We start from the raw sequence: 26,521 nt of genomic DNA on the forward strand, positions 1-26,521 counted from the left end.
AGTAACTGTGAGGCCTCCAGTATCATCATCTCCTCAGATGTCTGCGATCTGAGAAAGGCCCCAAAGGAAAGTCCTGACTTTTGCATTATTATTATTATTATTATTATTATTATTATTATTATTATCATCGATCCGCCATGGCGGAAACCATCAGATGTAAGCATGCGTGAAACCGAGTCCTGCCCCTCCTGTGGAATTCCCCCCCACCGGCCCGCCATGGCACTCGCCAATGGGAGTGGAAAATCCCATCTTATGGATGAGATTTCCCAACAAATAAATGTCGGACATTACTGTTTTTCCCCCATATCCCAAGCTGACCTCCTTCCCTGGGATCAGTCCCCTTCTACCCCTCCCTCCCCAGTGGATCCTCCTCTAAAAGTTGCTCTCTAATTGGGTGCCCAGGGTTGGGGATCAGATGTCCCCTTCCGCTTGGCTCTGATTTCTCCACCACGCTCACCCCCTACCCCTCCCCCCAGCCACAGGCTCCCACTAGAAGCTGCAGGATGCTTGCGTGCTGCTGTTGTCTGCTCTGCCCCACCCCACCCTGCCCATCTGAAAGCCAAGTCTGTAACTCAGATTAATGTCTGGGCAGGGACCCTGCTTAAAAGAAAATCAGGACTTCTGAGCTCCCCAACTGAAATGCTGTCGCCCCCAACTTAATTTGCAATGAACACAAGCAAAGGATAAGGTTCAGATAAAATGGAATAAATCCACAACTTCCATTAATTTGGCAGTAAATTTGACAATCTCATCCAGAAATCCTGTATGATTGGTGTGAGAGATGGAAATGTTGTATTGACGCAGTTAGGGGTATTCTTCTGGGACTTGAGATTTAAGGACAAACTTTGTGCTCTGCTTGGTGCCAACACTTAGGGCAAAAGTAAAAACGAGTGAAAGATTAACTCAAAATGAAGTAAGGTCTATTCTTGGTCTAGGATTGTGCTGTTTGGATTTGTTTATTTAATGATGAGACTGTACTTTTAAGAGTTAGTGCCTTCAATTCTGATTTATCAGGTGGTGGCATCAGCAACCTGCCCTTTTAGTAACTGATTGATAGACTGTGAAAAGTCCACGAAGGTTGTAGTCTGAGCACAGACACATTAAAGGTAAGAGTTCCAATAATGAATAGCTGTGAGTGCAATGTGAACTGGGTAACTGTGCTCTGAGGAGATTTTATTACAATCTGCTTATTTGCAGGAAGTGAAGTGACAGTTATTTGGAAAATCATGGCCCGGCTTGTGGAATGTGTGCCAAATTTTTCCAATGGGCAAAGTAAAGAGGTAAGGTACCAATGGATTTGCATTAATGCCTGGATAGTAATTTACAAGATATCTTGCCAGATCTAGATGCAGCAGATTAAACTGAAGATGCAGCAATCCCACATTAAGTTAAGGTGATGAGTAGCCATGTACAGAAAGGAGATCCCAGCTTCAATTCCCTTGAGAAGTCGAGTTGTTTGACTTCAGGATTGAGACAATTATTTTCCTGGGTCAGGAAAACGTAAAATGGCCAGAACTCCCTCTCTAATTTGGCATTCCTGTTCTGATGTCCCCTGTGCTGGAGTATCATAGAATAGTACAGTACCAAAGGTGACTAATTCAATCTGTGCCAACTTAGTTGAAGAGCAGTCCAGTTAGTCCTTCTTCCCTGCTCCTTCCCCATATCACTACAACATTTTCTCCTTTGCGTTTTTATCCAATTTCCTTTTGAAGGCTAGTTATGAATCCGAATCCACCACCCTAGATCAGGCACTTAATTCCAAATTGTAATTAAAGAACTTCCTCATGTCGCACCTGTGTCTTTTACCTATCACCTTAAATCTGAGCCCTTTCATTTTCAAATGATTATCCTTCAAATTTTAAACACCTCTATCAAGTCTCCTCTTATCCTTCTCTGCTCCAAGGAGAACAATTGCACTTCTCCAATCTATTCAGGTAACTACAGCCCCTCATTCCTGAAACCATTCTGGTAAAAAGCTCCTGTACCCTCTCCAAAACCTTCACATGCTTTCTAAAGTGTGGCCCCAAACTCCAACTGAGGCCAAAATAATGGTTCATATAAGTTTAACATAATTTCTTGGCTTTTGTGCTCTATGTGCCTTTATTTCTTAAACTCAGGATCCCACAAGCTTTCTTAATTGTATTGTTAACCTGTCTTGCCAGTTTCAGAGATTTGTGCACAAGCACCAGAGTTCTCTGTTTCAGCATCCTTTTTTTAAAAATTGTACCATTCAGCATGTACGGTCTCTCCTCATTTTCTTCAAAGCATTCTTTTCTGTGTGTTCGCCTATTCCACCAGCCTGTCTATCTCTCCTATTACAATCCTCCTTCCTGCTTGCTGCACCTCCAACTGTTATGTCATTTTGAAATTGTGCCCTGTACTGCCAAATCCAAGTCATTAGTGCGTATAAAAAGCAGCAGTGGTTCTAGTACTGAACCTTGGGAAACACTCTGGGCAGAATTTTGCCCTTGTTGGGCGGGCTGGGCAGGAGTGGGCGGGGGCAGTCGGGAAGCAGACCGCCACCCGCGATCAAGGCCAGAAAGCAATTTCATGCTGGTGGGCCAATTAAGGCCCACCCAGCGTGAAACGCAAGTGGCAGCGCTTGGCGCTGTCTGTGTGGGCGTGGGGGGGGAGTGCAAGCGGGGCAAGTGCGAACTTCACGCATGCACACAAGTGCGCGCTTGATAACCTCCCTGAGGCACAGAGCTACCTCAGGGAGATGAAGAGTTTAAAAAAATAATAAAGAAATGAAGAATGTAATAAAACTTGTCCCCTTATGTGACTCTGTTACATGATCAGGGGCATTTTATTAATTAAATTTAAACATTTTTATTTTATTTTTATTTGCTTTAGGAAACCTTATCTCGCCCATGGATGAGGTTTCCTGAAAAGTGCAAAGGCCACTTGGCCTTTTTGCCTGCCCGCCAACCGTAAGGTTGGACAGGCAGCCAAAAGTTTCTCTTAATTACCTTGTTAATAGGCTCAATAGGCCTTTAAATTGTCGGTGCGCTGCCAACTCCGGAAATATCACACGACTGCGCGTTGATGTTGGGGCTCTCGCCCGACGTCAATATGCATCATTTTACACTTGAGCGGGTTGGGCACACGCCCCCTCCCCCACCGAGATAAAAATTTTGCCCCATACGTATCTTCCTCCAGTCTGAAAAATAACCATTCACAACTCTGCTTTCTATGATGAAGAGTCATACGGACTTGAAACGTTCACTATATTCCTCTCCACAGATGCTGTCAGACCTGCTGAGTTTTTGCAGCTATTTTTGTTTTTGTTTCAGATTTCCAGCATCCACAGTACTTTGCTTTTATCTGCTTTCTATCTCTCAGCCAAGCTCCAGCTCCTGCCCCTTTTATCCCACGGACTTCATTTTGCTAACAAGTGATATGTGGTATTTTATCAAATGCTGTTTGGAAGTCCATATACACAACTTCAACTGCACTGCAACAAAGCAAGATATTGTGGGAAATGGCCAACTTGCAATTCCTGTCTCGAGGATGAAAATCTGTGCCCTTGTATCCAGGAACATTAAGTATTCCTTTTGTGCCGGCTCCCAGGTATTGCTACTATATCATATTCCGACTTGGCTATTTACATCTGCAGATCACCAGCCTTAATCTTCAAGTATTTACACACATGGGGCAGAATTTTCACCTCAGTGGGTGGGCGTGCGCCCAACCCGCTCGAGTGCGAAATGACGCACGTTGACGTTGGGCAAGCGTCCCGATACCAACGCGCAGTCTCACGATAGTTTGGTCGGCGGGCATGCTGCTGATTCCCGCATGTGCCTGCTGACAATTAAAAGGCCTGTTAAGGCAATTAAAGTATCAATTAAGTTAAATTTTTCGCTGCCCATCCAACCTTACGGTTGGCGGGCAGGTGAAAAGGCCAAGCGACCTTTGCATTTTTTTGAAACCTCATCCACGGGCAGGATGAGGTTTCCAATATCAAATCAAAATAAAATAATTTTAAAATCTCACTTATAACATGTGCCTACTTATGTGACAGAGCCACATAAGGGGACATGTTTTATAACATTTCTCACATCCTTTTTTTTTGAAAATTCTTCATCTCCCTGAGGCAGCTCTGTGCCTCGGGGAGATTATGAAATGCACACCCGCGCGCATGTGTGAAGTTCGCATTTGCACTGCTCGCACTACGCCCCACCCAGGCAGCACTCAGCGCTGCCACTTGCGTTTCATGCCAGGCAGGCCTTAATTGGCCCACCAGTGTGAAATCGCCTTCCAGCCTCGATCGTGGACAGCGGTCTGCTTCCCGCCTGCCCCCACCAAGCCCACCCGACATGGGCTAAATTCTGCCCATGCACCCCAACCCCAACTTCAGACTTCTTTGTGTTTTTCTATGATCCCACCGAATTCTGTATTATTCCTAACGCTGTGTCTTCCAGTCCTCAATGCACCTGGTTGTTACGTTATAATATTGGTCCAAATCTTCCGATCAGTGTCAAAACCACTCTGCTGATCAGTCAGAAAACTGCGCACTTACCTGGTTACGTTTAAAAGCAGCATCCTGAAGAACTCCCTCAGTGCAGGAATTCACACAGAGACCCGAGAAGAGGTTCAGCGCAGAAGACTTGCCCTCTTTTTACAGCAATACCTGCTGTCTGGTCCGTTTAAATGTCCAGTGTGAAATTTAGTGAATGGGTGAATGGGTAGGGTCGCTAGATGTGTGAGGTAAGTGAGTAAGTGGGTAGGGAGGTGGGGGGTAGGGTGGTAGGTGGGTGAAGTAAGTGAGTAAGTGGGTAGGGTGGCGGGGGGTAGGGTGGTAGGTGGGTGAGGTAAGTGGGTAAGTGGGTAGGGTGGTGGGGGGTAGGGTGGTAGGTGGGTGAGGTAAGTGAGTAAGTGGGTAGGGTGGCGAGGGGTAGGGTGGTAGGTGGGTGAGGTAAGTGAGTAAGTGGGTAGGGTGGCAAGGTGTAGGGTGGTAGGTGGGTGAGGTAAGTGGGTAAGTGGGTAGGGTGGCGAGGGGTAGGGTGGTAGGTGGGTGAGGTAAGTGGGTAAGTGGGTAGGGTGGCGAGGGTAGGGTGGTAGGTGGGTGAGGTGCGTAGGTGGATGTGGTAATTATGGTTTTATCTAATGTGTAATATACCTTTAAGGAGAATGTTTGTTAAGGAAGATCACATGATCTTTAATACCCAATAGGAGAGTAGCGCGGGCTACCTCTGTAGTTAGTCGTTAGTAATGTGGAGATAGGGTTTGAAGTGAAAGCACAAGTGTAGTTTCTGCTGAGTACCTTTGTAAATAAGCTAGAAGTTTTCCACCTAAGAAGTGTCTGCTGATCAACTCTATCAATAGTACCAACTCGGGCACCACTCACCACAGTGGGTGAGGTGTGTAGGTGGGCAGGGTGGTAGGTGGGTGAGGTGGGTAGGGTGGCAGATGTGTAAGGTGAGTAGGTGGGTGAATGGGTAGCTGGGTCAAGGATAGACGGGTGTTAGGGGGGTAGTCAAGCCTGGCTGGCAGTAGTCAGGTCTGGTCGGGGGTAATCAGGTCAGGTAGCTGGTTGGTGGAGGGTCGTCGGGTCAGGGTGTAGTAGAGGGGTCCAGGCGGTAGTTGGAGGGTCGGTGGTGGTGGGGGGGCAGGTAGATTGGGGTTTGGTCAGTTGTGTAATTACCCGGGGCTTAGATTAGGATTCTTATGTTTACTGTTTCCTGGGTAACTATCCTGGCAAGCACATTGGAACTGTCCGAAGTCTCTGACTCTAATTCAGAGTTGGAGACTTTTATGAAGTGTCCCAGGGAGCAGGGGAATTTCCCATCAAAAGTTCAAACCTCCTGGGCAATTCCCAGGGAGATCCGTGCGCTGGGTCATCCACAGGGTTGTGATGCGCCTGGTCTCCGGAGACCGGAAGATCTGGGCCAATGTATCCTGATTCCAACACCTTACCAAATTATTTAAACTCAACCCCATGGCGCTAGTTAATCTTTCCACAAGGATATTGGTCCCAGTTCTGTTCAGGTGCAACCAAAGTACCTTCTCATTTGTTTTTGGAGTGCACGGCTGATTTATTTAAGTGTGTGGCTCCCTTAAATTTCCTATGCAGCTTAAAGGGGCCAACTTGAGTACAACCTGTGCAGAGACCTTTGTGTTGCAGCTGTGTGGCTGCAAACCTTACAGGGAACATTGGGTACAACCTGGTCATCTGGAATAAGTACCTGCTGCCACACAACAAGCCCCAATGTCCCAGGAATTGAATCCCTCACTGCTGCGTCATGAGTCTAGACACAAATTAACGTGCCATATCTTCCTATTTCTACCCCTACTAGTGCCAGTGAGTATTCTGCTGAAATCTACTGTCTACCGTTGCAACAACATTTAAACAGAGGCCTGAATTTTCACTCCTAGGCTGGGAAAATTCCCAGCCCCACATACCCAACCGGGAAAACGTCTGCCTCGGTGATCCGGCACTGTTTCACAGCTGTTCAAAAAAATAAATACAACAAACAAAATCCCTCCAGCCCTCATCCCTCACACCACCACACATTTCCTGTGCCCCATCCATGCCAATACGTGACACCTCATGCCCCCTGAAGAGTCTGAAAGTTCATCTGTAAATGTTTCTTATACATTGAAGAGATTGAGTGCCATAATCAGTGAAAATGAAAGACCAGGGTATCTGGAATGTAGTGACTCTGATATGCAAATCTCAGTCTGATAAGTGCTTGCTTTCTGTCTCGAACTACATTGTGCAACTTGTTGATTGAGCTGGTGGAAATGTTACCCTGCCCCACCCCTGGCCTTACACCAACCAACTGCAGCTTCAGCAATCAAACTCTGCTGGGGAAGACAATTCTAACGGATATGCCTGTTTCCCGCATCATATCATATATCTTTTACTCATGATTCTTTTTTCAAATTTTTCAAATTTATGTTGATACTGGGGAATAGAACAGATTACATTTCAAATACTGCAGCCAATTTAACCTGGGGCAAGAGGCTAGCCTGGGATAAAATTGCAACTCCTGCCCTATATTAACACAGATCAGGCTTGACTCCTAACCGAACCCTGTGTCAATGGTGAGCAATAACGTGCTAAAATTATTAAATCTTGAGGATAGGTTGCACAGACTAAGTTAGTACTCCCTCAAGTATAGAAGGTTCAGGTGTAATCTAACTGAGAGGTTTAAGATGATTAAACAATTTGACAGTGTTGATGGAGAGAAACTTTGTCCTCTGCAGGCGAGAACAAGAGACTTAGGCCCAGATTTTCATCGAGTTGGGCCGACTTGGGAGCCCTTTAAAAAAGGCAGGCAGGACCCGATTCCGGAATTCCTGCCCCCATTCCTGTTTTCAGCAATTTTCGTAGGCGTGGGATGAGAATGTGGGTAGCTAGCCAGCATGCAGCACTCCCGCCCTTGCTGGCTCTATTGCAGGGGTGGGCAGATCAAATCCCCCTGGCAATTTCAGTGGAGTCAGACCCCTTCTCTCAGAGGAGCCAGGAACCATGGGGGAACCCCAGTTCCAAGTGTCGAACCAAAAAACAAACAGCTGCCTGCTTGTGGAATTCTTTCATGGACAGGCTTTGAAATATAAAAAGAAGTGTTCTTTCAGTTTCATAAGTTAGACTATTATAAATTAGATGTGTTTTTACTGCAGTGATTTGTTAGGGCACTCTCCTGCGACGTTATATTTAACAATTTTCTGTCTTTGATGTGGTAAGTGAGTGTGTTTCTTTATATTTACAATGGATTGACCAATTGAGAGAATTAAATTTTTTCTTTCAATGGCTTTTATGAATGAGAGTTTTTTTCAGTATGAAGTGTGCTTGAATGACAGCTCTATTAGATTGTTAGAAGTTTATTTTTTAATATCCATTTCAAAGACATCCTGACGGCTGCTCATTGTGGATACTGGATAAGTGGCTATGGAGGATACATGGGAGGGAGCATCGGAAGGATGAACAGAAACATGGTGGGCCGACGTTTTTTTTAAAGGAGACGAGTCTGCGGAGTCGGAAAATTTTGCAACTCAACCTTCCTGCCTCTTCCACGAAAATCCAGCTCAAAACCTTAAAGCCAGATCAGTCAGAATGATGTCGGGAAGCAATTTTTAACACAAATAGTGATTGAAGTCTAGAATTTTCTCCTCTGTCCAGGCTAGGGGTTAACCAAAAATGTCAAGACTGTGATTGATATCTTTTTGTTAGGTAAGGGCATTAAGAGTTATGGAGCCAAAGCAAGTAGAAGAATCTAAGATACAGATCGTCCATGATCTAATTGAATCACAGAACAGGCTGGAGGGGTTGAATGTCCTACTCCTGTTCCTACATTCCTATGAACATGATAGGAGGTCCACAGGAATGATCAACAGTTAGATATGTGATGGTGGAGTGGGGCATGGATCGAAGTCAGGATAGGGTCTGGGGCCCTGTTTCCTTGAGGGATCAAGAGGATCACTCCTGTTCCTTCTAGCCCACAAAGAAATTTTCAAAAAACAGTTAAGTTCTGGTCCTGGGTTCTCTTGGCAGCTGTTTTCCTGGGAATCTGCACCACCCATTGCTGCCCAAGGTCAAAACTGATTTATGGTCCAGATGACATCATCGAGTCCAGTTCAATGGAGCACTGCTTCGACAGAGTACTAAACTCGGGGAATTTGCTAAGTGAGAGTGTTTTAAGGGTTCAACTCTTTCTAAACTTTAGTTAAGTTTTGCCAGTGACCCTGCCTGATCACACTATGATCTTCTAAGGTCATCTTAAGTAGGTGGCCTCTGTGATTCTCCATGGATGGAATACTTCCAGCACTCCTGGAAGCCCTCAAGCAAAGCCACATGGGTGCTCTCAGCCTGTTGCTGGGTCAATAACAGCAATTGTGGGATGAGGCCTCTAAGTGGGCACTAATTTCCCACTTAAACGCCTCAATTAGCAGCAGGGTGAGAAGGCCATCCACCAGCTTAATTGCTGTGGAGGTGGGACAATGGCAGGGGAGTGCACAGGATTCCACCCTGCATTTCCTTGATTTGTTGGGAGTTAATGCCAGCTTGTGTCCAGGTCATCTTGTGCTTGAAAGTTCCACATTGTTTTTGCACTATTTTTCCTGTAAATGGCTCTCAAGCTGTGCCTCTGAATAAATGGGTTTCCTGAACTCCCCCCGGTAGGTTATTGATGCCATTGCTGATGCCATTTCACGGACTGATGGCTGCTCACTATTAGACGTGGATCCTGGTTCCTCCACCAATCGGACTGTTTATACATTTGTTGGCTCTCCAGAAGCTGCCGTGGAAGGAGCACTAAGTGCTGCACAGGTGGCCTTCCAGCTCATTGACATGACGACACACAGAGGTGAGCTAGTGGATGGGCTGCTGCGGGGAGATTGGACAGATTTTGATATCTGCTTTAATGGTACATAGTACATTGATTCTAAAGTAGATGGGAAGTTCAGTTTTGCGGGGTTCTATGGAACTGTAGCATTCTGTGCAATCTATAGCGGTGTTTACAATGTAGCTCAGAGTCCAAGGGCTTCCTCCTCTCACCCGTCTGCGCCCCTCGGTACATCTGTTCCATAGATCTGTGGGCCCAAATTCACAGTCTGCCAACTTTGGTCTGTGTGTGTGTGTGTGTGTGTGTGTGTGCACAAGAGTGTGATGCTTATACAATAACTTATTTAAAAGTTAAACACATTGTGGTTACCTAATGTTAAGTCATGAGTGTGGCAGTCTCTGACCATGTTACAACTCAGAATTATGGCCCTTGTCAAAACAGTGATAGATATATTGACCTATGCTCTCACTTAGGCTGCTATCTGGAATAGATTTGGAATAGGTATGCTGCATGTTGGAAGTAAGGATTTAAACTGCTTCACTTACAGTATCCATTGGCAGATGAACTGAGTTCAAAATGGCTCTGACTTGAACCCCAAGTAGCCCCAAGTTTAGAGCAATAAATGTGCTCTGCTGCAACGTCCAGGCAACATAAGGTCTCATTAGTTCTGGGTTGATGCTTTTGCTGGGAAATGACTTAGATAAGCTATTCCAGGGTGGAACTGACAAACCCATAGTTTCATGTTAGATACCCGAGTGACAAGGAAAATGTACCAGTGCATTATAGAATCTCGGTGTAAGCCCTCATAGCAGAATAAAGGAAGGCTATGAGAGCTTTGTATTAGAAACCGAGGACGTGGCCTGAACTTGACGGGAAGCAAATTTAAAATTAATCTGTAAAAGTATTATTTCAGTGAGCGAGTGGGCAGTCTGTGAAACAGGGGCGCCAGGGAGCTGGGGAAAGCAGGTGGTATCGATTCATTCAAATGCAAAGTAGATAGCTTTCTTTCAGAAAATAATATTTTGGGATACATTATCTGAGTAATTTGAAGCATTGCATTTGTGAAGTGTGACAGGTTTGGAGGAACAGGCGACTTTGGATCGATGTTCTCAAAACACTTCACCACTGAGGGTTTCCCCACATTATGAGCTGAATTCTACATGCTCCTGATAGGCATGTTTCCATGGAGATATATTCACACACATGGCCCTGTCCTTTGCAAACAGAAAGAGCATGTCCACGCAATGAAACAACTAAACAAAAGCTTGGGGGATAGCCATTCCCTGGCTCATTCCCCATGGTAATGCCTTGACCAATCAGAGTCCTCTTGCCAAGCAATCAGCACCCTCTTCTTATGCAGTATGATTTGTTGTTCCCTTTAGGTTTGGTATCCTGTGAATCTGTCCTGATGAGTGAAAGACAAAAAGCTTCTACAACATATGCCTTTTTTTTTAGCAATACTCAAGTTCTGTACTACCAAGCAACAATTAATAATGTTTCATTTCAAGCTTTGTCCAGGGACTGAAAAGAGGTTGAATAAAGTTGCAGACAAATTCCAGTTTCAAGGTCAATGATCTGTAGCTGCCCTTTACTTTCTATTTTCCTCCATGGTTTTCTTCCCTCCACTCATGAAGATATGGACACAGTACACTGGCTGTTCTTCATTTGCAAGCCTAGACAATGATCATAACCAAGCTGCCCAGCAGCTATGGATAAGCCAATCTGCACAATGCTTTTTATACATTCTTGGGATGTGAGCATTTCTGGCAAGGCCAGCATTTATTGCCTATCCCTAGTGTCCCTTGAACAGGTGGTAGCAAGCAACATTCTTGAACCTCTGCAGTCCAGTGGTGTAGTTACATCCACAGTGCTGTTAGGAAGGGAGTTCCAGGATTTCATCCTAACGACAGTAAAAGAACGATGATATAGTTCCATGTCAGGATGGTGTATGACTTGGAGGTTGGAAACTTGGAGGTGTTCTTACGTAGCTGCATGCTGCCCTTATCCTTCTAGTTGGTAGAGGTCGTGGGTTTGGAAGGTGTTGTTCAAGGAGGCTTGATAAGTTGCTGCAGTGCATGGTGAATGTGGTACACATTGCTGCCACTGTGTGCCAGTGGTGGAGGGAATGATTTTTTAAGGTGATGGATGGGGTGCCAATCAAGAGGACTCCAAAAATCAGTTTTCTGACATCAGGATGAACTTTAGGAATTCTGTCCTCAGGACTTTTAAGGTGGGTTAAGCTTCCCTACAAACAATCTCGGGAAGCATCTTTGCATGCATTAGCATGTCACGCATGCTTGTTTAAGAGGCCACCTCACCAGAATTATGTTTCCCCTCCAAAGTAAATTCCCCACCAGTCAGAAATTAGAATGTTAATTTTTACGATTATATTTAAGTGGTGTGCACCTGGCAAACTTCCGTCTTCCATCACTTTGAGGTGAGTAGATGCTGCTTTGGTCTTCTTGGGGACCACTCACAACTTGACTCATATCGGGTGCCGGTAGGACAAGCAGATGAAGGGTGGAAGTGTGGCGGGGGGTAAAGTGGGGCGAAGGCTGGATGTGGGAGGCAGGCAAAGGAAGGTAGAGGGGGTAGAATGGAAGGGTGGTGCGGAGGCAGGATATGGGTGGCAGGCAAAGGGCGGAAGTGGGTAGGGTGGAAGGGTGACATGGAGGCTGAAAATGGGAGATGGGGGAAGGGGGGAGGTTGTCCGTGGAAAGGACTATCCAGGGCAGGGAGGGAAGCACTGAGGGAATGCTAGGGTGCAGCCACATTGGATGGAGGGAAGGGCCGTGTGTGTTGGGTCTGGGGAAGTCCTGTGACTGGGTGGGGGAGGGAGGTTTCCAGGCAAGGATGTTGGGAGAGAGATGGCCCTAGAGAACGTGGTCAGCCATCCCGCCACCCCCACCTCACCAAGGCAGAAATCACTCCCAATTCCGCCACTGAACTTACACTTCAGAATGAAAGATTCCAGCCTAGGAGCGGGATAGCTGAATATTTCTCTTCCTAACTTGGAATGTTTGCAGCTTTGTTTTCAATGTGGTTTTTGCTCTTTCACAACTGTGGCAGTTTTGGAAGATTAAGAACTTTGGGCTGCTTTGATTTTAATTTGGTAATTTTTGCTGTCAGGTGAACACCCCAGAATAGGTGCTTTGGATGTTTGTCCCTTCATCCCAGTCCGGAATGTTGGTATGGAGGATTGTGTTCAGTGTGCCAACGAATTTGGGAAACGGCTTGCAGAGAAACTGCAAGTCCCTGGTAAGTACATTTAGAAAAGCTAAACAAATCATAAGGAGAAACTTTAGGACCGAATGGGGGCAAGTGCAGTCCCATACGAATTGCTGTATGTGTTCACTCTGTTAACTGTATAATAGTAATAGCTTGGTATGCACTAGAGAGGGTACAGAGGAGATTTACGAGGCTGTTACCAGGACTGGAAAATTGCAGCTATGAGGAAAGATTGCATCGGCTTGGATTGTTCTCCCTGGAACAGAGGAGGTTGAGAGAGGATTTGATTGAGATGTATAAAATTGCGAGATACCTGGATAGAGTGGATGGGAAGGGTCTATTTACTTTAGCAGAAAGGTCAGCGACTAGGGGCATAGATTTCAAGTGATTGGTAAAAAGATTAGAATCACAGAATCTCACAGTGCAGAAGAGGCCCTTCGGCCCATCGAGTCTGCACCGACACGTGAGAAACACCTGACCTACCTACCTAATCCCATTTACCAGCACTTGGCCCAAAGCCTTGAATGTCATGACGTGCCAAGTGCTCATCCAGGTACTTTTTAAAGGATGTGAGGCAACCTGCCTCCACCACCCTCCCAGGCAGCGCATTCCAGACGGTCACTACCCTCTGGGTAAAAAAGTTTTTCCTCACATCCCCCCTAAACCTCCTGCCCCTCACCTTGAAATTCTGTCCCCTCGTGACTGACTCTTCAACTAAGGGGAACAGCTGCTCCCTATCCACCCTGTCCATGCCCCTCATAACCTTGTACACCTCGATCAGGTTGCCCCTCAGTCTTCTCTGCTCCAATGAAAACAACCCAAGTCTATCCAACCCCTCTTCACAACTTAAATATTTCATCCCAGGCAACATCCTGGTGAATCTCCTCTGCACCCCCTCCAGTGCAATCACATCCTTCCCACAATGTGGCGACCAGAACTGCACACAGTACTCCAGCTGTGGCCTCACCAAGGTTCTATACAACTCCAACATGACCTCCCTACTTTTGTAACCTATGCCTCGATTGATAAAGGCAAGTGTCCCATGTGCCTTTTTCACCACCCCACTAACACGCCCCTCCACCTTCAGAGATCTATGGACACACACGCCAAGGTCCCTTAGTTCCTCAGAACTTCCTGGTGTCATGCCGTTCATTGAATACTTCTTTGTCAAAAGGGAGATGAGGATATATTTTTTTATCCAGAGGGTTGTGGGGTGAACTCACTATCTGAAAGGGCAGTAGAAGCAGAAACCCTCAATTCATTTAAAAGGTGTCTGGATATGCACCTGAAGTGCCCGTAACCTGCAGGGCAATGGACCAAATGCTGGAAAGTGGGATTAGGCTGGGTGGCTTGTTTCTCAGCTGGCACAGACACAATGGACAAAATGGCCACTTTCTGTGCCATAAACTTTCTATGATTCTATGTTTGTCTATGGGCCACAGGAACAGGATTAGATCATTCAGCCCCCAAGTCTGTTTTGCTTTTCAAATAGATCATGGATGATCTGTGCTTCAACTCCCTATCCTTTACCACCCCTGCCGAATAAAAATCTATCCATCTCAGTTTTGAAGATGTCAGTTTTTCCAACATCCATGACCTATTGGAAGTGGGAGTGGGGGTGGGGGTGGGCGTTGGGGGAGGGGCACAATTCCAGATTTCTACTATCATTTCTGTGAAAAAGTACTTCCTCATTTCCTGCTGTTTCTCCAGTTTGCGTTGAGCTTCACTGGAACAATGCAGCAAGTCAAGGACAGACATGTAGGCAAGAGAGCAGGGTGGAGTGTTAAAATGGCAAGCGACAGGGAGGTCTGGGTCATTCTTGCAGTGGAGGAACAGCACCTCATCTTCTGACTAGGTACTTTACAGCCTTCCGGACTGAATATTAAGTTCAACAATTTTAGATCTTGAACTCTCTCCTCCATCCCTACCCCCTTCCCATTTCTTCCCCCTCCTTTTTGTTTTTTCCAATAATTTATATAGATTTTTCTTTTCCCACCTATTTCCATTATTTTTAAATGTATTTCCATCCATTGTTTATTTCTACCTTTTAGTATTCCCCCACCCCCACTAGAGCTATCTGTACCTTGTCTGTCCTGTCTTCTACTCTTAATTAGCACATTCCTTTAGATAATATCACCACCTTCAACACCTCTTTGTTCTTTTGTCTGTGACAGCTTTTGGTTATCTCCACCTATCACTGGCTGCTTGTCCCAACAAAACACCACCCCCCCCCTTAAACCAGCTTATATTTCACCCCTTTCCTATTTTTACTTAGTTCTGTTGAAGGGTCATGAGGACTCGAAACGTCAACTGTGCTCTTCTCCGTCGATGCTGCCAGACCTGCTGAGTTTTTCCAGGTATTTCTGTTTCTGTTTTTGTCCTGGCATATTGGCCCTGATATTAATAGAGATCTAGGGAGGATGCAGGGAGGTTGATAGCAGGTAAAGTATCCACAAGGCCAGGGGCATAGTGAGGCCCTGCTGATCATAACGGCATGGTGTCATTTGAATAATTTTGAGCCTGATTTGGGGCTGGTGGATGGTGGGGGAAGGTGGCAAGACGCCGTCACCCGGGCTGGGGGAGGCTCATGATTTCCTTGTGAGGTCTGGGGGGAACAGTCCCAAAAAAATCAAACTCACTGCCTCTGTATGTTTTCCCATGTTAACTTCCCATGCCACTGTTACTCTTCCTACAGTGTATTTATATGGAGAAGCAGCTCGTGATGAGCGTCGCAGAACATTGCCCAGCATTCGAGCTGGTGAATATGAAGGACTACAAGAAAAGGTACAGAAAAGAGGAACAATTTAAAAGCAGCACATTATGTAGGGAGGAGAAAACCACTCAATCTCGCTCCATCCTCCTGGGCATTTCAAAGATTTCTTTTTTAATTCATGTGGGCTTCACTGACTGGGCCAGCATTTATTGCCCAACCCTTATTGCCCTTGAGAAGGTGGTGATAAGCTGCCTTCTTGAACCGCTGCAGTCCATGTGGTGTAGGTACACCCACACTGCTGTTACGAATGGAGTTCCAGGATTTTGAACCAGCTACAGTGAAGGAACGGTGATATGTTTCCAAGTCAGGATGGTGAGTGACTTGGAGGGGAACTTCCAGGTGGTGGTGTTCCCATCTATCTGCTACCCTTGTCCTTCTAGATGGTAGTGGACTTGGGTTTGGAAGGCACTGTCTAAGGAGCCTTGGTCAATTCTTGCAGTGCACCTTGTAGATGGTACACACTGCTGCTACTGTGCGTCAGTGGTGGAGGGAGTGAATGTTTGTGGATATGGTGCCAATCAAGTGGACTGCTTTGTCCTGGATGGTGTCCAGCTTCTTCAGTGTTGTAGGAGCTGCACTCATCCAGGCAAGTGGAGAGTATTCCATCACACTCCTGACTTGTGCCTTGTATATGGTGGACAGGCTTTGGGGAGTCAGGAAGTGGGTTACTTCTGGTACAATTCCTAGCCTCTGACCTGCTCTTGTAGTCACAGTGTTTATATGGCTAGACCAGTTCAGTTTCTGGTCAATGGTAACCCCCCAGGATGTTGATAGTAAGGGATTCAGTGATGGTAATGCCATTGAACATCAAAGGGCGATGGTTGGATTCTCTCTTGTTGGAGATGGTCATTGCCTGACACTTGTGAGGCATGAATGTTACTTGTCACTTGTCAGCCCAAGCCTGGATATTGTCCAGGTCTTGCTGTATTTGGACATGGACTGCTTCAGTATCTGAGGAGTCGCGAATGGTGCTGAACATTGTGCAGTCATCAGCGAACATCCCCCCTTCTGACCTTATGATGGAAGGAAGGTCATTGATGATGCAGCTGAAGATGGCTGGGCCCAGGACACTACCCTGAGGAACTCCTGTAGTGATGTCCTGGAGCTGAGATAAACACCTCCAACAACCAGAATTATCTTCCTTTGTGCTAGGTACGACTCCAACCAATGGAGAGTTTTCCCCCTGATTCCCATTGGCTCCAGTTTTGCTAGGGCTCCTTGATGCCATTCTCGGTGAAATGCTGCCTTGATGTCGAGGGCAGTCACTCTCACCTCACCTCTGGAGTTCAGCTCTTTTGTCCATGTTTGAACCAAAGCTGTAATGAGGTCAGGAGCTGAGTGGTCCTGGCGGAACCCAAACTGGGCATCAGTGAACAGGTTATTGCTGAGCAAGTGCCACTTGATAGCACTGTTCATGACCCCTTCCATTACTTTACTGATGATGGAGAGTAGATTGATGGGGTGGTAATTGGCCAGGTTGGATTTGTCCTGCTGTTTGTGTACAGGACATACCTGGGCAATTTTCCACATTGCTGGGTAGATGCCAGTGTTGTAGCTGTACTGGAACAACCTGGCTAGAGATGCGGCAAGTTCTAGAGCACAAGTCTTCAGTACTATTGCCGGAATGTTGTCAGGGCCCATAGCCTTTGCAGTATCCAGTGCCTTCAGCTGTTTCTTGATATCACGTGGAGTGAATCAAATTGGCTGAAGACTGGCATCTGTGATGCTGGGGACCTCCGGAGGAGGTCGAGATGGATCATCCTCTCGGCACTTCTGGCTGAAGGTTGTTGCAAATGCTTCAGCCTTATCTTTTGCACTGCTGTGCTGGGCTCCTCCATCATTGAGGATGGGGATATTTGTCGAACTACCTCCTCCAGTGAGTTGTTTAATTGTCCACCACCATTCACGACTGGATGTGGCAGACTGCAGAGCTTAGACCTGATCTGTTGGTTGTGGGATTGCTTAGCTCTGTCTATCACTTGCTGCTTATGCTATTTGGCATGCAAGTAGTCCTGTTTTACAGCTTCACCAGGTTGACACCTCATTTTTGGGTATGCCTGGTGCATGCCCTCCTGCACTCTTCATTGAACCAAGGTTGCTCCCCTGGCTTGACGGTAATGGTAGAGTGAGGGATATGCCGGGCCATGAGGTTACAGATTGTGTTCGAATACAATTCTGCTGCTGCTGATGGCCCACAGCGCCTCATGGATTCCCGATCTGGAGTTGCTAGATCTGTTGAAATCTATCCCATTTTGCATGGTGATAGTGCCACAAAACATGATCGAGGGTATCCTCAATGTGAAGGTGGGACTTCGTCTCCACAATGACTGTGCGGTGGTCACTCCTACCAATACTGTCAAGGACAGATGCATCTGCGGCAGGCAGGTTGGTGAGGATGAGGTCAAGTACGTTTTTCCCTCTTGTTGGTTCCCTTACTACCCGCCACAGACCCAGTCTAGCAGCTATGTCATTTAGGACTCAGTCAGTAGTGGTGCTACCGAGGACATTGAACTCCCCCACCCAGAGAACATTCTGTGCCCTTGCCACCCTCAATGCTTCCTCTAAGTGGTGTTCAACATGGAGGAGCACTGATTCATCAGCCTAGGGAGGGCGGTACGTGGTAATCAGTAGGAGATTTCCTTGCCCATGTTTGACCTGATGCCGTGAGACTTCATGGGGTCTGGAGTCAATGTTGATGAATCCCAGGGCAACTCCCTCCCGACAGTATACCACTGTGCTGCCACCTCTGCTGGGGCTGTCCTGCCGGTGGGACTGGGCATACCCAGGGATGGTGATGGTGGAGTCTGAGTCTGATTTATTACCTTTTTAGTTTAGTGCAGTTTAGAATCTAGTTCTCTTTCTGTCTACCTGACTTTCTGATCCTTGCGCTCAGCTTGACACAGTTGGTAGCACTCTTGCTTTCAAGTCAGAAAGCTGTGGCTTCAGCCTCACCCTACATCATCCAGGCTGACATACGATGCAATAGTGAGGGAGTGCTGCATTTTCGCAGATGCTGTTCCCAAGATAAGACTTTAAACTGAGGTCAAAACACCTGTTCTAGAGGGCTTGGGTTAAGGTTAAAAATACCACGATACTGTTCAAAGAAGATACTAATGTTTCTCAAATATTTGAGGCTTCTGGGGAATGGGTAACATAATATGTTTGAGATTGCTACAAACTCTTGAACCAGGGGCACAGGCCCAAGTTTTGAAGAGAGTTGCGATTTCACTACTTTACAGAGGAGGCTGATGAATGTGTAGAACAGACCAAATGGAGGGAGGCAGTGCAGGAGAAAGAATGGAAAATGTATGGGAAGATTGGATAGTTATTTGAGGAATGGCCTTTTGAGAGCTATTAGTTTTAGTACAGATGGACTGCACAGTCTTTTCCAGCTCTGTACTATTCAACTTCAGCCAGCACCAACAAAAGTAGATGGAGAGGTCATTCATCCTTTGGCTGTTTATGTAGATAAGTGCTGCAGTGGTCACACTTCAAAGCAAGTTATTGTAAGTGAAGCACTTTGGGATTTATCTAAGAGACATGCTAAAGCACCATGTAAATGTTGCCACTTCTTCCCTTAACCTCTTCTTCTAAAGCTAGTTGGAACTTCTGAGTTCAACAACAGAGATATGGATTAACACGCAACATTTTCTGGGAGAGCGAGGGAGCTGGATTCACATCAGCACAGAAACTGACAGCTCCACACAGTACTGCTTGGGAGGGGCTACTGAACCCAACTGAGAGAGATGAGTTGGATTAACATGAATAGATAGCAGGCATCACAGAGTGCCACAGTAATCTTCTCATTTTAAGGCTTTATGTTAACAACAGAGAGAGCCGGTTGCATGGAAGTTACTGAGGGCATCGTTGAGGAAGCTAGATTAACATTAATGGAAATGCAGTCAGTAGCAAAGGGCACTACAGGAATCTTTTCGCACGAACTTTAAGCTCACAGCCATCCTCGTGTTAGGATCACTCCCACGTCCTGGAAAGTTCCTTTAGATGGTGTTGCCAACAGCGATTAAATGTATTCCTGGATGTTTCATCATATGACTTGCCGCCACACTTCAGCCATTTGTCAGCCAACACATCTATCCTTGTGTTGCACTGTCTTCCTATGCCAATTGGGGAGGTGGTGGCATAGTGGTACTGTTGCTGGACAAGTAATCTAGAGACCTAGGGTAATGTGCTGGAGGGGAGGGGAGGGGAGGGGAAGGGAAGGGAAGGGAGGGGAAGGGAAGGGAAGGGGAGGGGAGGGAAAGGGAAGGGGAGGGGAGGGGAGGGGAGGGGAAGGGGAGGGGAAGGGAAGGGAAGGGGAGGGGAAGGGAAGGGAAGGGGAAGGGAAGGGGAGGGGAAGGGAAGGGGAGGGGAAGGGAAGGGAAGGGGAGGGGAAGGGAAGGGAAGGGAGGGGAAGGGAAGGGAAGGGAGGGGAAGGGGTGGGGCTGGGTTCGAATCCCGCCACGGCAGATGGTGGAATTTAAATTTAATAAACAATTTAGAATTAAAAGTCTAATGATGACCATTATCAATTGTTGTAAAAACCTATCCGGTTCATTAGTGCCCTTTAGGGAAGGAAATCTGCTGTCCTTACCTGGTCTGGCCTACATGTGACTCCAGACCCACAGCAATGTGGTTGACTGAAATGCCCTAGCAAGCCACTCAGTATTATCAAACCGCTATAAAATCTCAAAAAAGGAATGAAACTGGACGGACCACCCAGTATCGACCTAGGCACCAGAAATGACAATGGCAAACCCAGACCTGTTTACCCTGCAAAATCCTCCTTACTAACATCTGGGGGTTTGTGCAAAAATTGGGAGAGCTGTCTCACACATTAGTCAAGCAGCAGCCTGACATAGTCATATTCAAGGAATCCTATCTTACAGATAATGTCCCAGACACCATCAACATCCCTGGGTACGTCCTGTGCCACCGGCAGGACAGACCCAGCAGAGGTGGTGGCACAGTGGTATACAGTCAGCAGGAAGTTGCCCTGGGTGTCCTCAACATTGACTCCAGACCCCATGAAGTCTCATGGCATCAGGTCAAACATGGGCAAGGAAACCTCCTGCTGATTACCACATACCGCCCTCCCTCAGCTGATGAATCAGTGCTCCTCCATATTGAACAAGGGCACAGACTGTACTCTGGGTGGGGGTCTTCATCACCATGAGAGGCTCTGTAGCACCACTACTGACCGAGCTGGCTGAGCCCTAAATGACAGTTGCCCAACTGGATCTGTGGCAGGTGGTGAGGGAACCAACAAGAGGGAAAAACCTCATCCTCACCAACCTGCCTGCCACAGATGAATCTGTCCATGACAGTATCAGCAAGAGTGACCACCACACGTGAAGATGAAGCCCCACCTTCACATTGAGGATACCCTCCATCGCATTGTGTGGCACTACCACCGTGCTGAATGGGATAGATTTCGAACTGATCTAGCAACTCAAGACTGGGCATTCTTGAGGCACTGCGGACCGTCAGCAGCAGCAGCAGAATTGTACTCGATCGCAATCTGTAACCTCATGGCCCAGCATATCCCCCACTCTACCATTACCATCAAGCCAGGGGATCAACCCTGGTTCAATGAGGAGTGCAGGAGGGCATGCCAGGAGCAGCACCAGGCATACCTAAAAATGAGGTGTCAACCTGGTGAAGTTATAACACTTGCATGCCAGACAGCATAAGCAGCAAGTGATAGACAGAGCTAAGCGATCCCACAACCAACGGATCGGATCTAAGCTCTGCAGTCCTGCCACATCCATGGATGGTGGTGGACAATTAAACAGCTCACTGGAGGAGGAGGCTCCACAAATATCCCTGTTCTCAACGATGGAGGAGCCCAGCACATCAGTACAAAAGATAAGGCTGAAGCATTTGCTACAATCTTCAGCCAGAAGTGCCAAGTCGATGATCCATCTCAGCCTCCTCCGGAGGACCCCAGCATCACAGATGCCAGTCTTCAGCCAATTCGATTCACGTGATATCAAGAAACGACTGAAGGCACTGGATACTGCAAAGGCTATGGGCCCTGACAATATTTCGGCAATAGTACTGAAAGCTTGTGCTCCAGAACTTGCTGCGCCCCTAGCCAAGCTATTCCAGTACAGCTACAACACTGGCATCTACCCGGCTATGTGGAAAATTGTCCAGATGTGTCCTGTACACAAAGAGGAGGACAAATCCGACCCGGCCAATTACCGCCCCATCAGCCTACTCTCCATCATCAAAAAATGGAAGGGGTCATCAACAGTGCTATCAAGCGGCGCTTGCTTAGCAATAACCTGCCCACTGACTATCAGTTTGGGTTCCGCCAGGGCCACTCAGCTCCTGACTTCATTACAGCCTTGGTTCAAACATGGACAAAAGAGCTGAACTCCCAAGGTGAGGTGACATCAAGGCTGCATTTGACTGAGTGTGGCATCAAGGTGCCCTAGCAAAACTGGAGTCAATGGGAATCGGGGAAAACTCTCCAGCGGTTGGAGTCATACCTAGCACAAAGGAAGATAGTTGTGGTTGTTTGAGATCAATCATCTCAGCACCAGGACATCACTACAGGAGTTCCTCAGGGTAGTGTCCTCAGCCCAACCATCTTCAACTGCTTCATCAATGACCTTCCTTCCATCAAGAGGTCAGAAGTGGGGATGTTCACTGATGATTGCACAATGTTCAGCACCATTCGCAACACCTGATACTGAAGCAGTCCATGTCCAAATGCAGCAAGACCTGGACAATATCCAGGCTTGGGCTGTCAAGTGACAAGTAACATTCACGCCACACAAGTGTCAGGCAATGACCATATCCAACAAGAGAGAATCCAACCATCACCCCTTGATGTTCAATGGCATTACCATCACTGAATCCCCTACTATCAATGGGTTACCAATGACCAGAAACTGAACTGGGCTAGCCATATAAATACTGTGGCAAAAGAGCAGGTCAGAGGCTCGGAATCCTGCGACGGGTAACTTACCTCCTGACTCCCCAAAGCCTGTCCACCATCCAAAAGGCACGAGTCAGGAGTGTGATGGAATACTCCCCATTTACCTGGATGAGTGCAGCTCCCACAGCACTCAAGAAGCTGGACACCATCCAGGACAAGCAGTCCACTTCATTGGCACTATATCCATAAACATTCACTCCCTCCACCACCAATGCACAGTAGCAGCAGTGTGTACCATCTACAAGATGGACTGTGGGAATTTACCAAGGCTCCTTTGATAATACCTTCCAAACTCACAACCACAACCATCTAGAAAGACAAAGGCAGCAGATAGATGGCAACTATACCACCTGGAAGTTCACCTCCAAGTCACTCACCACCTTGACTTGGAAATATATCGTCATTCCTTCATTGTCGCTGGGTCAAAATCCTGGAACTCCCTCCCTAGCAGCACTGTTGGTGCACCTACGGTACATGGACTCCAATGGTTCAAGAAAGAAGCTCACCACCACCTTTTCAAGGGCAACTAAGGATGGGCAATAAATACTGGTCTACCCAGCGAAGCCCACATCCCCTGAATGAACACAAAAAATATCCAATTGGATGGATGCTCTGCACTGAGTGCTGAGTTTGGCTACAGTAGATAGCTTCAGTTCGAGTTTGGTGACTAAGGGAGTTTAAGCGTTAAATTAAGAGTGAAATTCTATCTAAAGTCTAGTCTTTCTTTAATTTAGAAATTAACTAAAAGTTGTTGTTAGGGCTGGAAGAAAGTGAGTTTTAGTCCAGCCTTAAACAGGGCTCATAGAGGCTCTGCTTGCAGCTGAAACTACTTAATTAGGTAACTGACTTAATCAGGTTTTAAGAGGCTAGGTTCAGAGAGTATAAAAGTAGGCTATCTTGCAGTGCAGACAAAGTCAGCATTGGAGTGCTGTGTTTGGCTCCAGTAGAGTGCTTCAGTTGGAGTTTTGTGACTGAGGGAGCTCGGTGAGGAGGGAGGAGATGCTCTTTTCCTTTTCTACCTCTGCTCAAAGAAGAGCGGTGGCCATGGTAAGTAGGAACTGGTGAGTAAATTGAAAAATATAATGTTTTTAAAGTTCCTATACTGGGATTACCTGCAAAGTGCCAGGAATAAGGGAAGTTTAGGGCCAATATAATAAAGTAATATAAATAATCCAAAATAGAATAAAGTTAATGTAAGGGAAGTAGAGTTAAGAAATGGCAAGGCAGCTCAATCAAGTGGAATGCGTGTCCTGTAATACGTGTGAGGTCATGGACGCTCCAAGTGTCCTAGATGACCACATGTGCAGGACATGCTGCCAGCTGCAGAAACTTGAGCTCTGGGTTTCAGAGCTCAAGCGGGTGGCTGGAGTCACTGTGGTGCACCCACGAGGCTGAGAGCTACGTGGATAGCATGTTCAGAGATTGTCACATTGCAGCTTAAGGGCCTGGAGACTGAGAGGGAATGGGTGACCAACAGGCAGTCCAAGAGAAGTAGGCAAGTAGTACAGGAGGCCCCTGAGGGCCCACTCACAAATCGTTTTTCCGTTTTGGAAGCTGGTTCCTCAGAGGAGTGCAGTCAGAGCCAGTTTTAAGGCACCATGGGCTGTACAGGAGGGGAGGAAGAAGAAAGGAAGAGCTATAGTGATAGGGGATTCATTGGTTAGGGGAACAGACAGGCATTTCTGTGGCCATAGATGTGACTCCAGGATGGTATGTTGCCTCCCTGGTGCCAGGGTCAAGGATGTCACAGTGGCTGCAGGACATTCTTCTGGGGGAGGGTGAAAGCCAGAGTCATGGTCCATATTGGTACTAATGACTTAGGTGGGAAGGGATATGTGGTCCTGCAATCAGAATTTAGGGAGCTAGGTAGAAAATTTTCAAGCGGGACCTCTAATGTAGTAATCTCTGGATTACTCCCAGTGCCACGTGCCAGGCAGTACAGAAATAGGAGGATAGGCAAATAAATGTGTGGCTGGAAAGATGGTGCAGGAGGGAGGACTTTAGATTCCTGGGACACTGGGACTGGTTCTGGGGGAGATGGCTTCTATACAAGCCGGACGGGTTGCACCTGAACAGAGCTGGGGCTGAGTTCCTTGTGGGGCGTTTTGCTAGTGCTGTTGGGAGAGCTTTAAACTAACTCAGCAGGGGTGTGGGAACCAAGAAAAAATATTAGAGAGGAATACCACGGTGCATAAAACACTGGGATGGGCAGATAGCACTAGTATAGAGAAGAGTAAGTTACTAGGTAAAGTTAGAGTAAGGGAGAAAGTAACAAAATCTAAATCAGGGTTACTATGCATGTATGTGAATGCAGGGAGTATAGTAAATAAGATTGGGGAGTTACAGGTGCAGATTGCCATGTGGAAATATGATGTTGTGGCGATAACAGAGACCTGGCTCAAGGAAAGGCAGAACTGGGTGTTAAATATTCCTGGGTACAATGTGTTCAGAAGAGATGGGAAAGGAGGAGGGGTGGTGGTATTGGTTAAGGAGAGCATTGCAGTGCTGGAGAAAGAGGATGTTCCAGAGGGTTTAAGGACAGAATCAATTTGGCTAGAGCTAAGGAACAAAAAAGGTGCAATTACATTGCTCAGTGTAGTCTACAGACCGCCAAATAGTGAGAAGGATGTAGAAGAACAAATCTGCAGGGTAATTACAGAGAGATGCAGGCATTATGGAGTAGTTATAATGGGGGACTTTAATTACCCAAATGTAGACTGGGACAGTGGTAGTTTAAAGGGCGGAGAGGGGCAAAAGTTCCTAGATTGTGTTCAGGAGAATTTTCTACAGCAGTATGTGTTCAATCCAACAAGGAAAGATGCATTTTTGGACTTGGTTCTTAGAAATGAAGTGGGCCAAGTAGATCATGTGTCAGTGGGGGAACATTTAGGAGACGGTGATCATTTGTATTGTATGTTTTAGGATGTTGATAGAAAAGGACGGCAAACAAATCCAGAGCTCCCTAGATGAAAATGGAGAATGAAATTAAGATAAAGAAAAAAAAGTGCGCTTATGACAGGTGTCAGGTAGAAAATACAATTGAGAACGAAGTGGAATACAGAAGGTTCAGAGGAGGTGAAAAAGCATATTAGAGAAGCGAAGAGGGATTATGAGAAAAGCCTGGCAGCCAACATAAAGGGGAATCCCGTAGTCTTCAATAGGCACACAAATAGTAAAAGGGTGGTAAAAGGAGGGGTAGGGCCAATTAGGGATCTAAAAGGGAATTTACACATGGAGGAAGGGGCCATGGCTGAGGTATTAAGTGAATACTTCCTATTCATCTTTACCAAGGAAGCAGATGCTACCCAGGCCATGGTTACAGAGGAGGAAACTCTGCCACTTGAAGGGTTGAAAATTGATAAGGGGGAAGTGTTAAATAGACTGTCAGTACGTAAAGTTGACAAGGCACCAGGACCGTATGAGATGCATCCAAGGATATTGAAGGAAGTGAGAGCAGAAATTGCAGGGGCACTGGCCATAATCTTTCAGTCTTCCCTGGACTTGGAGGTGGTGCCAGAGGACTAGAGAATTGCAAACATTACGCCCTTGTTCAAAAGAGGTTGCAAGGATAAGCCCAGTAATTACAGACCAGTCAGTTTAACTTCAGTGGTGGGGGAGCTTCTAGAAACAATTATTAAAGATAGAATTAGTAGTCGTAAGGGAAAATATGGGCTAATAAGGAGGAGCCAGCATGGATTTCTAAAGGGAAAATCGTGTTTAACTAACTTGATGGAGCTTTTGAAGAGGTAACAGAAAAGGTGGTTGAGGGTAATGCTGTTGATGTGGTGTACATGGACTTTGAAAAGGCATTTGTCACAGTGCCACACAACCAACTTGTGGGAAAAGTTATTGTTCATGGAATAAAAGGGACAGTAGCAACTTGGATACAAAATTGGCTGAAAAATAGGAAACAGAAATGGTCAACGGATATTTTTCGGGCTGGAGGAAGGTTTATAGTGGAGCTTCCCCAGAGGCCAATATTGGGACCCTTGCTTTTCCTGATATATATTAATGATCTAGATCTTGGTGTGCAGGGGACAGTTTCAAAGTTTGCGGATGATACGAAGCTTGGTAGTGTTGTGAACTGCGAGGAGGACGGTGTGGAACTTCAGATGGGCATAGATAAGTTGGTGGAGTGGGCAGATAGGTAGCAGATAAATTTCAATATGGAGAAGTGTGATGTGATGCATTTTGGTAGGAAGAACATGGACAGACAATATAAAATAAGGGGTGAAATTTTGAAGGGGGCACAGGAACAGAAAGTCCTGGGTGTATATGTGCATAGAT

The 26,521-nt window shown here is 46.4% G+C and overlaps 1 protein-coding gene across 2 annotated transcripts in view; it reads left to right on the top strand.

Moving 5' to 3' along the window:
* Positions 1-668: 668 nt before the first annotated feature.
* The window catches only part of ftcd (formimidoyltransferase cyclodeaminase), a 101,864-nt gene continuing 76,011 nt past the window's right edge, over positions 669-26,521 (top strand). Inside the window, exons 1-5 of one of the 2 annotated variants that reach the window (XM_078551680.1) lie at positions 669-1,106; positions 1,198-1,280; positions 9,125-9,308; positions 12,417-12,545; positions 15,211-15,299. In XM_078551680.1, coding sequence (XP_078407806.1) covers positions 1,227-1,280; positions 9,125-9,308; positions 12,417-12,545; positions 15,211-15,299 — 456 coding nt within the window. In that variant the 5' untranslated portion in view covers positions 669-1,106; positions 1,198-1,226. The other variant, XM_078551679.1, reaches the window with a different exon arrangement.

The sequence above is a fragment of the Cetorhinus maximus genome, chromosome 11, assembly GCF_964194155.1.
Source record: "Cetorhinus maximus chromosome 11, sCetMax3.hap1.1, whole genome shotgun sequence".
NCBI classification, from domain to species: Eukaryota; Metazoa; Chordata; class Chondrichthyes; order Lamniformes; family Cetorhinidae; genus Cetorhinus; species Cetorhinus maximus.